General features: G+C 35.8%; 1 protein-coding gene across 4 annotated transcripts in view; it reads left to right on the top strand.

Annotated features, from left to right (window-relative positions):
* PRKG1 (protein kinase cGMP-dependent 1) overlaps nt 1-13,971 on the top strand; it is a 1,319,235-nt gene that overhangs the window by 475,992 nt on the left and 829,272 nt on the right. For all 4 annotated transcript variants that reach the window (XM_024253325.3, XM_024253324.3, XM_054522585.2 and 1 more), the window contains one exon: nt 13,195-13,308. In XM_024253325.3, coding sequence (XP_024109093.1) covers nt 13,195-13,308 — 114 coding nt within the window. The remainder of the gene's footprint in view (nt 1-13,194; nt 13,309-13,971) is intronic.

Genomic DNA, 13,971 nt, shown 5'->3' with positions numbered 1-13,971 from the left:
TCAAAATACTATCAGTGTTCTTCATAAAGCTAGAAAACAACAACCCTAAAATTTATATGGAACTAAAAATGAGCCTGCCTAGCCAAAGCAAGGCTAAGCAAAATCACAAATCTGGAGGCATCACATTACCTGACTTCAAACTATGTTACAAGGCTACAGTTACCAAAATAGCATGGTACTGGTATAAAAATAGGCCACAGACCAATGGAACAGAATAGAGAACCCAGAAGTAAAGTAAAATTCTTACAGCCAACTGATCTTTGACAAAGCAAACAAACATAAAGTGGCAAAACGACACTTGTATTAGTCTGTTCTCACACTGATAATAAAGACATACCTGAGACTGGGTAATTTATAAGGAAAAGAGGTTTAATTGACTCACAGTTCCACATGGCTAGGGAGGCCTCATAATCATGGTGGAAGCAAAAGAGGAGCAAAGTCATGTCTTACATGATGGCAGGCAAGAGAAACCGAGAGCCCAGTGAAAGGGAAAACCCTTTATCTAACCATAAGATCTCATGAAACTTATTCACTACCGTGAGAACAGTATGGGGAAAACCACCACCATGATTCAATTATCTCCCACTGGGTCCCTCACATAACTTGTGGGAATTATGGGAGCTACAATTCAAGATGAGATTTGGGTGGGGAGAGAACCAAACCACATCATTGTGCACTTGACCCCTCCCAAATCTCAGGTCCTCACATTTCAAAACGAATCATGCCTTCTCAACAGTCCTCCAAAGTCTTAACTCATTTCAGCATTAACTCAAAATTCCAAAATTCAAAGTTTCATCTGAGACAAAGTAAGTCCCTTTCATGTATGTATGCATTTCCATACATCCTCTGAAATCTAGGCAGAGGTTCCCAAACCTCAATCCTTGACTTCTGTGCATCCACAGACTCAACAGCACATGGAAGCTGCCAAGGCTTGGGGCTTGCACCCTCTGAAGCCACAGCCCAAGCTCTATCTTGGCCTCTTTAGCCATGGCTACAGCAGCTGAGATGCAGAGCACCAAGTCCCTAGGCTGCACATAGCAGAGAGTCCTTGGGCCCAGCCCATGAAACCATTTTTTCCTCATGGGCCTCCAGGCCTGTGATGGGAGGAGCTACCTCAAAGATCTCTGACATGCCCTGTAGATATTTTCCCCATTGTTTTGGTGTTTAACATTTGGCTCCTCATTACCTATTCAAATTTCTGCAGCCAGCTTGAATTTCTCCTTAGAAAATGGGTTTTTCTTTCCTATTGCATAGTCAGGGTGCAAATTTTCTGCTCTGTTTCCCTTTTAAAACTGAATGCTTTTAACAGCACCCAAGTCACCTCTTGAATGCTTTGCTGCTTATAAATTTCTTCTGCCAGATACCCTAAATCATCTCCCTCAAGTTCAAAGTTCCACAAACCTCTAGGACAGGGGCAAAATGCCACCAATCTCTTTGCTAAAACATAGCAACAGTCACTTTTATTCCACTTCCCAACACGTTCCTCATCTCCATCTGAGACCATATCAGCCTGGACTTTATTGTCCATATCACTATCAGCATTTTGGTCAAAGCCATTCAACAAGTTTCTAGGAAGTTGCAAACTTTCTCACTTCTTCCTGTCTTCTGAGCCTTCCAAGTCTCTAGGAAGTTCCAAACATTCCCACATTTATCTGTCTTCTTCTGAGCCCTCCAAGCTGTTCCAACCTCTGCCTGTTACCCAATTTGAAAGTCACTTCCACATTTTTGGGTATCTTTACAGCAGCACCCAATTCCTGGTACCAATTCACTATATTAGTCTGTTCTCATGCTGCTAATAAAGACATACCTGAGACTGGGTAACTTATAAAGAAAAGAGATTTAATTGACTCACAGTTCCACATGGCTGGGGAGGCCTCATGATCATGGTGAAAGTGAAGGAGGAGCAAAGTCATGTCTCGCATGGTGGTGGACAAGAACGAATGAGAGCCAAGTAAAAGGGGAAATCCCTTATAAAACCATCAGATCTCATAAGACTTATTCACTACCAGGAGAACAGTATGGAGGAAACCACCCCCATGATTTAATTATCTCCCACTAGGTCTCCCCCAAAACACGTGGGAATTATGGGAGCTTCAATTCAAGATGAGATTTGGGTGAGGACACAGCCAAACCATATCAACACACTATTTAATAAATGGTGCTGGGACAATTGTCAAGCCACATGTGGAAGAATGAAACTGGATCCTCATCTCTCACCTTATACAAAAATTAACTCAAAATATATCAAAGACTTACATCTAAGACCTGCAAGCGTAAACATTCTAGAAAATAACATAGAAAAAAACGCTTTTAGATATTGGCTTAGGCAAAGAATTCATGACAAAAAACCCAAAAGCAAATGCAACAAAACCAAAAATAAATAGATGGGACCTAATAAACTAAAAAGCTTCTGCACAGCAAAAGAAATAATCAGTATTTTTTAGACAACACAGAGTGGGAAAAAATATTCACAAACTGTGCTTCTGACAAAGGACTAATACCCAGAATCTACAAGGAGTTCAAACCAGCAAGTACAAAACCAAATAATCCTATCAAAAAGTGAGCTAAGGACATGAATAAACAATTCTCAAAAGAATATATACACACTGCCAACAAACATGAAAAAATGCTCAACGTCACTAATTATTAGGAAATGCAAATGAAAACTGCAAAGAGATACCACATTACTCCTACTAGAATGGCCGCAATAAAAACAGTCAAAAAATATTAAACTTTGGCATGGATGTGGTGAAAAGGCAACACTTTTACACTGCTAGCAGGAATATAAACTAGTATAACCCCTATGGAAAACAGTATGGAGATTCCTTAAAGAACTGTAAGTAGATCTACCGTTGAATCCAGCATTCTCACTACTGAAGATGAAAAGAAGTCATTACATGAAAAAGACACTTGCACACACGTTTATAGCAGCACAATGTGCATTTGCAAAAATATGGAACCAGCTTAAATGTCCATCAATCAATGAGTGGATAAAGAAAATGTAGTATATATACACTATGGGTTGCTTCTCAGCCATAAAACAAAATGAAATAAGGGCATTCGCAGCAACCTGGATGGAGTTGGAGACCATTATTCTAAGTGAAATAACTCAGGAATGGAAAACCAAATATGGTATGTTCTCACTTATAAGTGGGAGCTAAGCTATAAGGACACAAAGACATAAGAATGATATAATAGACTTTGGGGACTCAGTGGGGAGGGGGGAAGGGGGGAAGAAATAAGAGACTACACATTGGATGCAGTGCACACTGCTCAGGTGATGGGTGAATCAAAATCTCAGAAATCACCACTAAAGAACTTATCCATGTAACCGAAAACCACTTGTTCACCAAAAACTATTGAAATAAGATAAAATACCAAAAATAAATAGAATTATATAACATGTGGTTCTTGTGACAGACTTCTTTTACTTAGCATATTTTTAAGGTTCATTCACATTGTAGCATGTATCAGCAGGTCATTCTTTATTATGGCTGAATACCATTGTATATTTTGTTTATTCAGTCATTAGTTGATAAAGCTCTTCTTACGCATTACTTTAGTCTACCATCTTCCTTGACTGCCAAATAGAAGATTGTTCAGCAGTTTTCTTTTACCCTCAGTTTTTCCTTATTCTTGAGTCCTCCTTATTTTGTCCTCAATGGTGCTGGAGGACGAAAGTCATCATTCTCTGTCTGGGTAGTGACTTTCAAAGCACGTCCTCTCACCCCCAACCTGCCCCAGGCCATTTGTATAATTGCTTTTGAGAAAATAAGTTTAAAAGCATTCTTTTTCATCTTATTAAGCAGATGTTTAGTATTTTTTGCAGGGTATATGGTTGTTCTTCATTTTAGTTTGTTCTTTGTTTTAAAACAATGTGCAGGTAGATAAGTGCTTGTTGTACACTCTGGAGAATCCTAACCTCATAAAATGGGAAAAAATACATATATCACATCAATCGCAGATATTTTAAACTGTCAAGTAACAATTCTCATGGCAGGAAATGTATTATACCACTGGGTGAAGTAAGTTATAGTCCAGAAATGCTTTTAATAAGTGGAGTAGGAGGTTGATACTTTGAATTATTGTTGTTTCTATTGTTCTTGATGTTACATGAAATTAAAATGTAGTCCTAAGGCTTTCACACAAGCATGTTCATAGGAGTAGTGACTAACATTTTGACTAACATTCCAACATATTCATCAATGAGTATTTACTAACCCTCTTTTTTTTTTTATAACCAGATATGGTATGAATTAAATAATTGTTCCCTCAATTAGTTTATGCTAATATTAACAGAAAGCTTCATCACACACAAAGATCTTTCACATAAATTTTATATATTAATACTGTGAAGCAGGTAGTTATTATTCCCATTGCATTGTTGTGGAAACTGAGAGCCAAAGGTTCAAAGCATCCGAGAGCAGTGAAGCCAGGATATCTGCTAAGAACTTTGTGATTTTGTTTCCTTTTTCTGCCTAAGAGCCATGACAAAGCTAAACAAATGGACTTAGAAAAAGGACATGTAATCTCTGATTGAAGCAACATCTTGTTGACAGTACAGTTGACCCTTGAACAACACAGGATTGAGCTTCACGGGTCTACTTATATGTAGGTATTTTTCAACCAAACATGGATCGAAACTACAGAAACCTACACACAAGGAGGACTGACTGCGGCACTTGAGTATTCATGGACTTTGATATACATAGGTGTCATGGAACCAATCCCCAGGTATATTGAAGAATGACTGTATTCACTTTTCTAATGCCTTGAAATTTAGATGAAATTGGATTTAGTATTCATTTGACATCTTGTGAAATGACCCTAAGATATATGCAAACTCCTGAGTCCTTAGTTTCTCATGTTAATGTAATTTGCACAATTACTCCAAATCTCCTGCCTTTTAACTTTCCTCATCACTCCTTCATCATATCCTGATCCCTCTAGTCTTTGATGTACTTAAGCAATAGATCTTCCCTCAAGTTTTCATCTTCCCCCAAACCCCTCACACAAGAAATTAGTATGAAACAGACTTTACTAATAATTTGGAGAGAGGGATAGGACATTCATTCTAGCAACAAATAATTGAATACTGTACATTAGACATCCTTTTTACCAAAAGTCTTTCAGTCTCTGAAGTATGAGACGTTCCCACTGGCCTCTTTCTCTGTAACCTCTAGCTTCTTCATTTTTCCTGTATGTTTATGACTCTGCTCGTTTTCCCTTCTAAATTTTATGAACCATGACCTAGAAGCCTGCTTATCCCCACTTAAAACTGCTTCTTAATGTATTTTATTTTTTAAAAGAAAGAAAATTTTCTCTTTAAAAACTACTCAACCTATATATTCTTTGTCTTGCTACATGTATTATCTAATTCAATTATCATAACACTGGGAAATAAGATACTATTATCCCAAATCTGTAGTGAGGTAATCCATGCACAGAGAGTTAGATAAGTTATCTAAGTTTCCACAGCCAGTCAATGGTGGAGCCAGGATCTGAAATTCTCAAGTATGTGTGGAGAAAGGATGTTAGAACTAACATCAGAAGAGTGTCTTCATAAGCTTAGAAATTTCTGTAATTACTTCTATTTCAGGTGACATCTGCTGTGGAAAATTATTCAGTAAAGTAGCTTTGTGGCTTTATTCAATCTGCTGGCAACATGATTTAGTTAAATATGCAACCTGATGCTGCCCTTTTATCTAGGTTGTAATTTGCATTTGGTGGAAGTTAATATGATAAATAGTGGAAGTCAAAGTTTTCCCTTCAAATATAGAGTATTTTGTATGCTTATGGATTTTTGTTTACATCAGGACTTCTCAACTCTGGCACTACTGACATTCTGGGCTGAATAGTTCTTTCTTGTGGGGGCACTATCTTCTGCATTATAACTGCAGCCCTAGCCTCAACCCACTAAATGCCAGAGGACCCCCCTGGTTGTGACAACCAGGAATGTTTCCAGATATTACCAAATGTACCCTTAGGGGTAAAGTTGCCCCCAGTTGAGATCTGTTACATTATATTACATACTCACCCAAGCTTAATATTAAAACATAACAAAAATAAAAATCACATTAAGACTGCCCACAATTCTGATAGTGATTTTAGCACTCTTGCCATTTGCCTGCCTCTAAGCAGTTACAGAAATAGCCATTCATTCTTTAGGCTAATTGAAGGTGCTCATGTATTATAGAAAAAACCGTAGAGCAAGAATGTATCATACATTGCTGGAATTAAGCTTAATCACTTGACTTAATTAAGACAATTAAATTATATGTTCAGCTCTCATTTATTTAGGAGATGATTAGTCTATTTTCCTTTCTTTTTTGTGGGTGCACACTGGATCTATGGCCTGTCTTTAACTTTCCTCATTACTGGAAATTGAAATCAGTCCACAAACACTTAGCTAGTGCTTGACATGTATTTTAAGTGCCAACATTTCAAAAGATAATGCATAGAAAGATTATGGAATCATGATGCTGGGGAAGGATGTTGTGAAGTCCTTTCAGAATCCTCTTCATTGTCAGATAAATGGTTGACCCATCTACAATAGGTTTAGTATGTTCTCTTTTCCTTAAATATCTCCAAGGACAGAATTGCTGCAATGTAAGTTTCTCATTCCAGACTTTCATTCCGATGGTTCAGATGATTCTCTATATCTAAATATTAAAATTGCTTAAATTTCAGTCTGTTTCCTCATATAAGTTTTCTTTATGAATATGTATGTATGCCCCATGACTTCAGAATTAGAAACAATTCTGAATTTGAGATACCTTGATCAGTATGTTGACTCTTTTTTTGCATAAATGAGATTTTTAGTTTTGGATAGCTTATTTATGTTTTTGATTCACAACCAAGAATAACTATAATGGTTTTAGTTCATATGCAATATGTATTATAATCTGTTGTAATTTAGTATAATGAAAATTGTTTCAAGTGTATTTATAGCAGTCATGGCCAGAAGGGAAATCAGATTTGCCTAATCTAAGGAGAAGCAAAGATCTTCGCTCATGTAGCTTCAACCTCAACTAGACTTTTCCATCTCACATTGTTTCATTCCATTTGGATAACTAGTGCTTTTGAGCACCCTGTAAGAATTATTTCTATGATGATATCAAAGAAAAGTGACTTCTTTGAATCAGAAACTTGGTTCTAACTCAAATATTCTAAGAACATGATGGTCTTAAAAACTATGGATACAAAAAGATCTAGAAAAAAAAACCTAATACATATGTATGTGTAATGAGAAACTACTAAGCAAGATACATAGCCAACTAGGAGTAAAAAAAACTAAAATAGGGCCGTTTCTCACAGGCTTTATTCAATGTCCAAAGAGTGATTTTCAAACATCCAGATTAATACTGTGAAGAGTTAACACATCATCTAGGGGGCAAGAGTTCAGATCCAGAGAGACTTTATCTATTCAGATTTGAAAGCAATCTTAAACTGACAGCTGATAAGGCAACGACACACTGCTATTCTTTAATTCAAGAACAAAATTGCATCTCACAGTGGGGTCATCCTTTTCCTTCTTATAGTGGCTTAAGAAAGACATATATAAATGACTAACAAGAAATACAGGTTTAACGGAGATATCTAAGTTTATAGTCTGTCCCTGGGAATTGGATGGCTTCTCCCGGTAAGTAGCCTCATGGCAGCCTCATCAATTTCTACTTTCTTACTGGGCGACAGCACCCCCCATCTAAAATGACCCTGCAAGGCAAGTCTGATATAATAGTATGCCTAATCTATTAAGAAAGCAGATCCACAGATGAACCCCATCTCCCAAAGGAAAATACATCCTCGCTGGTGACAGCACAGCTCTACTACCAGAATGTTGAAAGTTCCTTTTGAATCTAGCAACTGTAGAAGCCCTTATGAGAGAATATGTAATGTAAAAGCCACAAACTCCAACCTACAAAATCATGAAGGTATAGTCAAACAAATTACAGAAGGAAGGAGATAAGAGTTCCTGTCTAGACAAGACCTTTGTTATAACACCTGATTCCCTTTAATAGTCAATCAAGTTGTCCTGAATGTTCCAACCAAGATTTCTGAAACTAAGCACAGTGATTATAATTAGGTTATTGCCAGCATTCTATTTCTGCCTGCCAGTAATAAATCTCTAAGCTGATTCCACTTATCATGAAAGTCTTTATGGCACAAAACCACAGGTTAGTGAAAAACTCGTAAGGATAAAGCCGGGAGGTTCTGAGTCTCCCTGTAAACTCAGTTTCTTCCATTATTTATAGAGCCTTATAAAAGATAAACACAGGTGTAGATACGCTATAATGGATCCCTTAATGCTTAGCATCTTCCAAGGGTGGTACATGTATAGTGGTGCCAAAAACCAGATTGATTGCTTCTCAAAATGACAAGGTTTAGGACTTATGACTCAGCTCATTCCAGAGCATAAATGGGCATGTGTTACCTGAAGTAAAATTTAAAAGTGCATTCAAGTTACCATGATACATCTTTCAATTATTCATGACAATGCCAGGAGTGATAAAAGAGCTAAATAAAACTATAAATAAGCCTTTAAACCTCATTTTAGCCAACTGTTTCAAATCTTCTCTCATACAAACAACTTCAGCAATTTAGTAGAATTCAAATTAAAATGATTGGAACTTTTTATATTTCTTCCTTATGAATATGGTGGTAAGAGGACACGATGAAAATTATACCAATCTAGTAGTATATTTTTTAAAAGTAAATATAAATAGTAAAATGCACAGAAGCAGAATATATAAATTACCACATTTTGGATTATCATTTGTTCCCTTAGTAACAGATCTAATAGCCTCTAGTAACTGTTGGTCTTAGAGAAATTAATAGAAACAGTCTAGAACTTAGTTAGGTGCTTAGAAAACAACTTTCTGATATTCTTGAAAAAGGAATCTTTGATTTGAAATCTAACATATTTGAAACTGAAACTAAACTGAAGTATTAAAACAATCATGAATAAATGCTAATGAATGTCTTCTGTTTTTTTTTTAAAGAAATAGATATCACATTAATCAATGATGACCATCAGTAAACTCATCAAAATGCATTTCTAAAGTTAGTGGCAAACTATAATATATAAAAGCCTCCAAACTGAGCTGTTTCTAAATTTGGTATGTCTCTGGCAAAAGCATGCTGTATATTCAGCCTACCTGACATTTTCTCTATTTGTTTTACCCTCTTTCCCACCTAAATAATAACATATAAGTTCACCTATTTTATGTGCAAATGGAGTCAGTGTAAAACACATCTCAGAGGTAGCCACAGAGTGAAAAAGAAGAAAAAAAACCACAACTCCTTAAGGGAGTATAAAACTAAAGGAATGGCCTCATGACTACCTTAATACTTTAAAAGAAGAAAGGAAGTTGATTAGGTGAGATTAGGGGTCACTGGGTGTACACAGAAAGCTTTTATTATTCTTAGCTTTCTTAAGTGAACCACACATTTATACTTGGAAATCATTTGTAAATGTGTAATCACTTCTAATTTTGCTACAAGACGGGTGAGTGGCCTAGTAAATTAGTTTAACCAATTTCACATATCAGACCAGTTACTCACTAGACTCTTAGAAAATTGGGATACTTCTAAATGTCTCTGAAAGAGCCCTCATTAAAGTATCCAGTGTGTCCTGCCTCCTTGAATTAGCCATTCCCCATTCACATGACAGGTGTGAGAAAGGATACCAAATTATGACTCGGGGTAACAAAGTACAGACACTATGTTTTGTTTATCATTTAAGTCTTTCTGTTTACTTAAAAAATGCAGCGCTTTTTGGACAGGGCATGATGGCTCACGCCTGTAATCCCAACAATTTGGGAGGCCGAGGTGGGCAGATCACGAGGTCAGGAGATCGAGACCGTCTTGGCTAACATGGCGAAAACCCGTCTCTACTAAAATACAAAAAAAAAAAAATAGCCTGGCGTGGTGGTGCGTGCATGTAATCCCAGCTACTTGGGAGGCTGGGAGGCTGAGGCAGGGGAATTGCTTGAATCTGGGAGGCAGAGTTTGCAGTGAGCCAAGATCACGCCACTGCTCTCCAGCCTGGCTGAGTGAGACTCCATCTCAAAAACAAAAAGCAGCGCTTTTTGGATCATTCTCATCTATCATGTGACATCACATCCCTTACTTTTTTGACTATTGTGAGTACATTGAATTTCCAGTGTTTAACAGCCTGGAAAAGATGTTTCATGTCAAAATTGCTATTTCTCAAACACAATCTGGCTAAGTGATTTTTAGCTATTCCAATTAATGTGAAATACAACCTTTTGTTACCAGCACTGATTATTCATATATACAAATAATTTATATACATATATGTATAATTTATACCTAGCTTATCAAAAAAATAAGTTAAACATGAGAAAATTAGGCAAACATAAGATAAGATCAGGAAAATAAGTTTGAACCAGAAGTGAGCTTGTGCACAAATTTTAAACTTTGGAGACTTAACACAATTCTGGCTGTAATGCCATATGAAAATAGGAAACATAATTTGTTAGAAAATTAATTGTCAGTAAATTGAAACAGATCAGTGTTATATGAGCATGGCTTTTCAGGAAAGAAGTGGCAGTACAACTGAGTATGGTGGTCATGGCAGTGAAGGGTTATTCACTCTTTCCTATGGGGTGAATATCTGATCTTTATAAATTAGCTCTGATGTAATGGGTCCATAGATTTCCTTTAAGAAACCACTGAGCTAAAACAATAGTCCTGATGTTCCTCCTTCTTTAAAAAAAAACTCCAAAACTGTCTGGTAGAATTCTTAGTAGTGGTTTTACTCGCATGGCCCATAGGTTTCTTTCTACTGAAAATGTTTAATTATTAAACCCAAAGAGTCAGAGAAATAGACTTGTACATATCATTTATTTATGAAAGTTCTTTAGGCATTATTCCTTTTGCTTGTAGATCTATTAATATAATTGACACTAGATCTATAGGTCAAGAAAATTTTATAAAGCATTGGAAAATTGGTACATATTATTCTTTGGAGTCTCTACCACTAGGCTGTAGGGGCTGAAGAAACATTACATCAAATGTTGGCCAGACATAGACAAACGGAGAAAAGTACAAAGCCATTGCATTAATCTAGGAAGATTGGTATGATTTTCTGAGCTTCTATTTTCTTCTTTGGATGTGATCGAAAAGGTTCTCTCCTCAACCCCCCATAGAGAGGGAATCTGAAGACAGATTCTTTCTCCACTGGGGGAGGGGAAATTAAAAACCTCTATTACCCTGTATTGTTCTTGGTTAGTTTCTGTAGTAGATGATGGAATATTGTGCTTCAGTGTCATCTAATAAATCTTACCTCCATATAAATTATAAGAAAATAATGCCAGTGATAAGAGCAAGCATTTATTAAGCATTTGCTATGTGCAGGGCACTGTGTTAAGAATTTATCTCACTTAATTTTGACAATCATCCAATGAAATAGGTGCTTTCATTGTATCCATTTCACTGAGGCAAAGAGAAGTTAACCAATTTGCCCAAGGTCATAAGGCCGGTGAGGAACAGAAAAGAGAACCAGAACTAAACTTTTGGTCTATCTTTAGATGATTTATAAATTTTTTAACCTCTGTGTGATATTCTGTCCTGTCTCTCATTCTTGAGTGGTAGATGAAATTTCTAGGGGCATAGGTTTGCCACTGAAAAAAAGGAAGGAAAATGCCATGGGAACTATCTGAAGCTTATGAAAAGATGAATTTACTGGACTGATTTTGATGGGGAAGAATTTTCTTTCCTACAGTCAAGAAGCGAACCATGAGAAAGCTAGAATATTTGGCCGTACCTGTGTAAGCAAGTCTTTTTAAACCTTTTGAGTTGTTGAATTTGTTCATTCCTGACTAGTTTCTTTACATACAGACGGGCATGCATACACCAGTCAAAAATAATGAGGAGATTTTTATGAACTTTTATTCTAATTACTGCAGAATTCTCTCTTCATTGATACCATTTATGTGAAATGGTTTTCAGAGTAGGATAATGTCCTCTGAAGGGTGAATCATGTACCACTAGTATATGGATTAAACTTAAAATGTAAAATATATATATTTAAGATTTTATCTCCATAGTATTTGAAAACAATTAATCAGCACATTAAACCTCAGTTGTTACAAAGATTATTGCCTAGATAAACCCAGGTTGATTTTAAAAGGGAAGGAGTGAATTTAATGTCAATACTCTAAAAGGTTAAATATTACAGGTAGCACACAAATAAAGGAAAAATTATGAAATCAAAGTATAAAGGCCTGAAGTTTGGCAAACACTGGAGGAACATAGTTCCTTTCAAACACAAGCTAACTCTCTTGCCCAGCATTAAGCTTCTCTTCTGTAGACCGTGGATAAATAACTTGGAGAAAAACAGAAGAGGCGAAGTCAGTCAAGAATGGACTGTGTTGCCTTTTTATTTCTACCTTGATTGTGTTAGGCGATGAAATTCTTAGTCTACATAGGTATGACTTTCAAAAATATGTATTTTTTTTCATTTCTCTCAGGAATAGCATTTATTTTACTTGTAGGTAACAATGTATACCCAGTATGTGGTGTTTCCTTAGCTTTTACTTCCTTTAGCATTTCATTTTCCAAGTCCTTTGTCGAACATAAACTGTCATAACACAGCTTTCTTTTTCCTCAACCCTTGTAGTTTGTTTTTTCCTACAGTCAACGTTGCAGAGCTGGGAAGCAGATAAGACAGTCTTGGCCAAGTCAGACAAGATGTTTTAAATAAAAAGATACCACGAGCAGAATTAAATAATGGCAAAGGGTCAAAGTAATTCCCCTCTTCATAATAGCTGCCTTACTAATGAGAATTTTCAAGTATGAAGTGTGCTGTAGAAAATGTACCACTTACTCAAGTTTTCTTTCAGATTCAAAATTACGTTAAAATTGGAATTACCGTGGTTTACTAATAATAGATTTAGAATAATGTTATGTTTGCCTGTTTGTCTCTATATTTTCTGATTGTTTCTTTGGATCTCATATCAAATCTTTTCAGTAGTAAATTTAAGAAAATATGTCCTTTTCTTAACTTCCATATTTTGTTTTATTTCTCGCGTTGCCTCGTGGTGACTTCATTTTAATTGGTAACTGCATTTTTACAAATGAGCTTACCACTCCTCTTCACATTAAAAATGCAACAAATGAAGCATGAGAAAGAATTTATATAACATGTTTTTCCCTCCTCCTTTTTAGATGGTAAGGTTGAAGTTACAAAAGAAGGTGTGAAGTTGTGTACCATGGGTCCAGGAAAAGTGTTTGGGGAGTTGGCTATTCTTTACAACTGTACCCGGACAGCGACCGTCAAGAGTAAGACTATTTTCTTATTTTTAAAATATTTTCAATGTCTTTTCTCTAGGCTTTTGAGATGTTGATTAAAATGCCCATTCATTTAATCTTTATAATTTTATTTCTTTGTATTTTAATTTTTGCCCTGCAATATAGCTGATGTATTTGTTTTCCTACTAAAGGTGACTGTTAACAGTCAGTTTTGTATAAATTACATTTTCTTGCTGACTTCTGAAAATTATCCTGTAATCAATAAATTCTCATAATTAGGATTTTTAAATGATATAATTTTATACATTTGAATCAAATAAGAGCAAGTCCTTTTCTTTCTTTATAGTCTCAGGATCATATTTAAGAAATTTTTACATGTCTGTCTATTTTGGATTATATTCCTCACATAAATTCCACTTGTTTACTCAGTGGTTTAGAAAAATTAAGAGAAGAAATGTCCTTCATCTCATTCAAACGTCATTGAGTAAGATATCTCCTGAATTCTAAAACTGCATCTGAGTATATTTTTGCCTTCAGCTGCTCATCAAGCTGTATATTATAGCATTTTTCTTTTCTACTGATTGAGCTTATTTTAAATCAGAGCAATAAAGCAGCTTATTTCCCTAATTTTACATGTATGTGTATATATGATTTCTCTAGCAACTTTTATTGCTTGGCAGAAGCAGCTGCAAT

The sequence above is a fragment of the Pongo abelii genome, chromosome 8 (assembly GCF_028885655.2).
Source record: "Pongo abelii isolate AG06213 chromosome 8, NHGRI_mPonAbe1-v2.0_pri, whole genome shotgun sequence".
NCBI lineage: Eukaryota > Metazoa > Chordata > Mammalia > Primates > Hominidae > Pongo > Pongo abelii.
The sequence above is the reverse complement of the archived record's forward strand: the minus strand, read 5'-3'. Positions and strand labels throughout refer to the sequence as shown.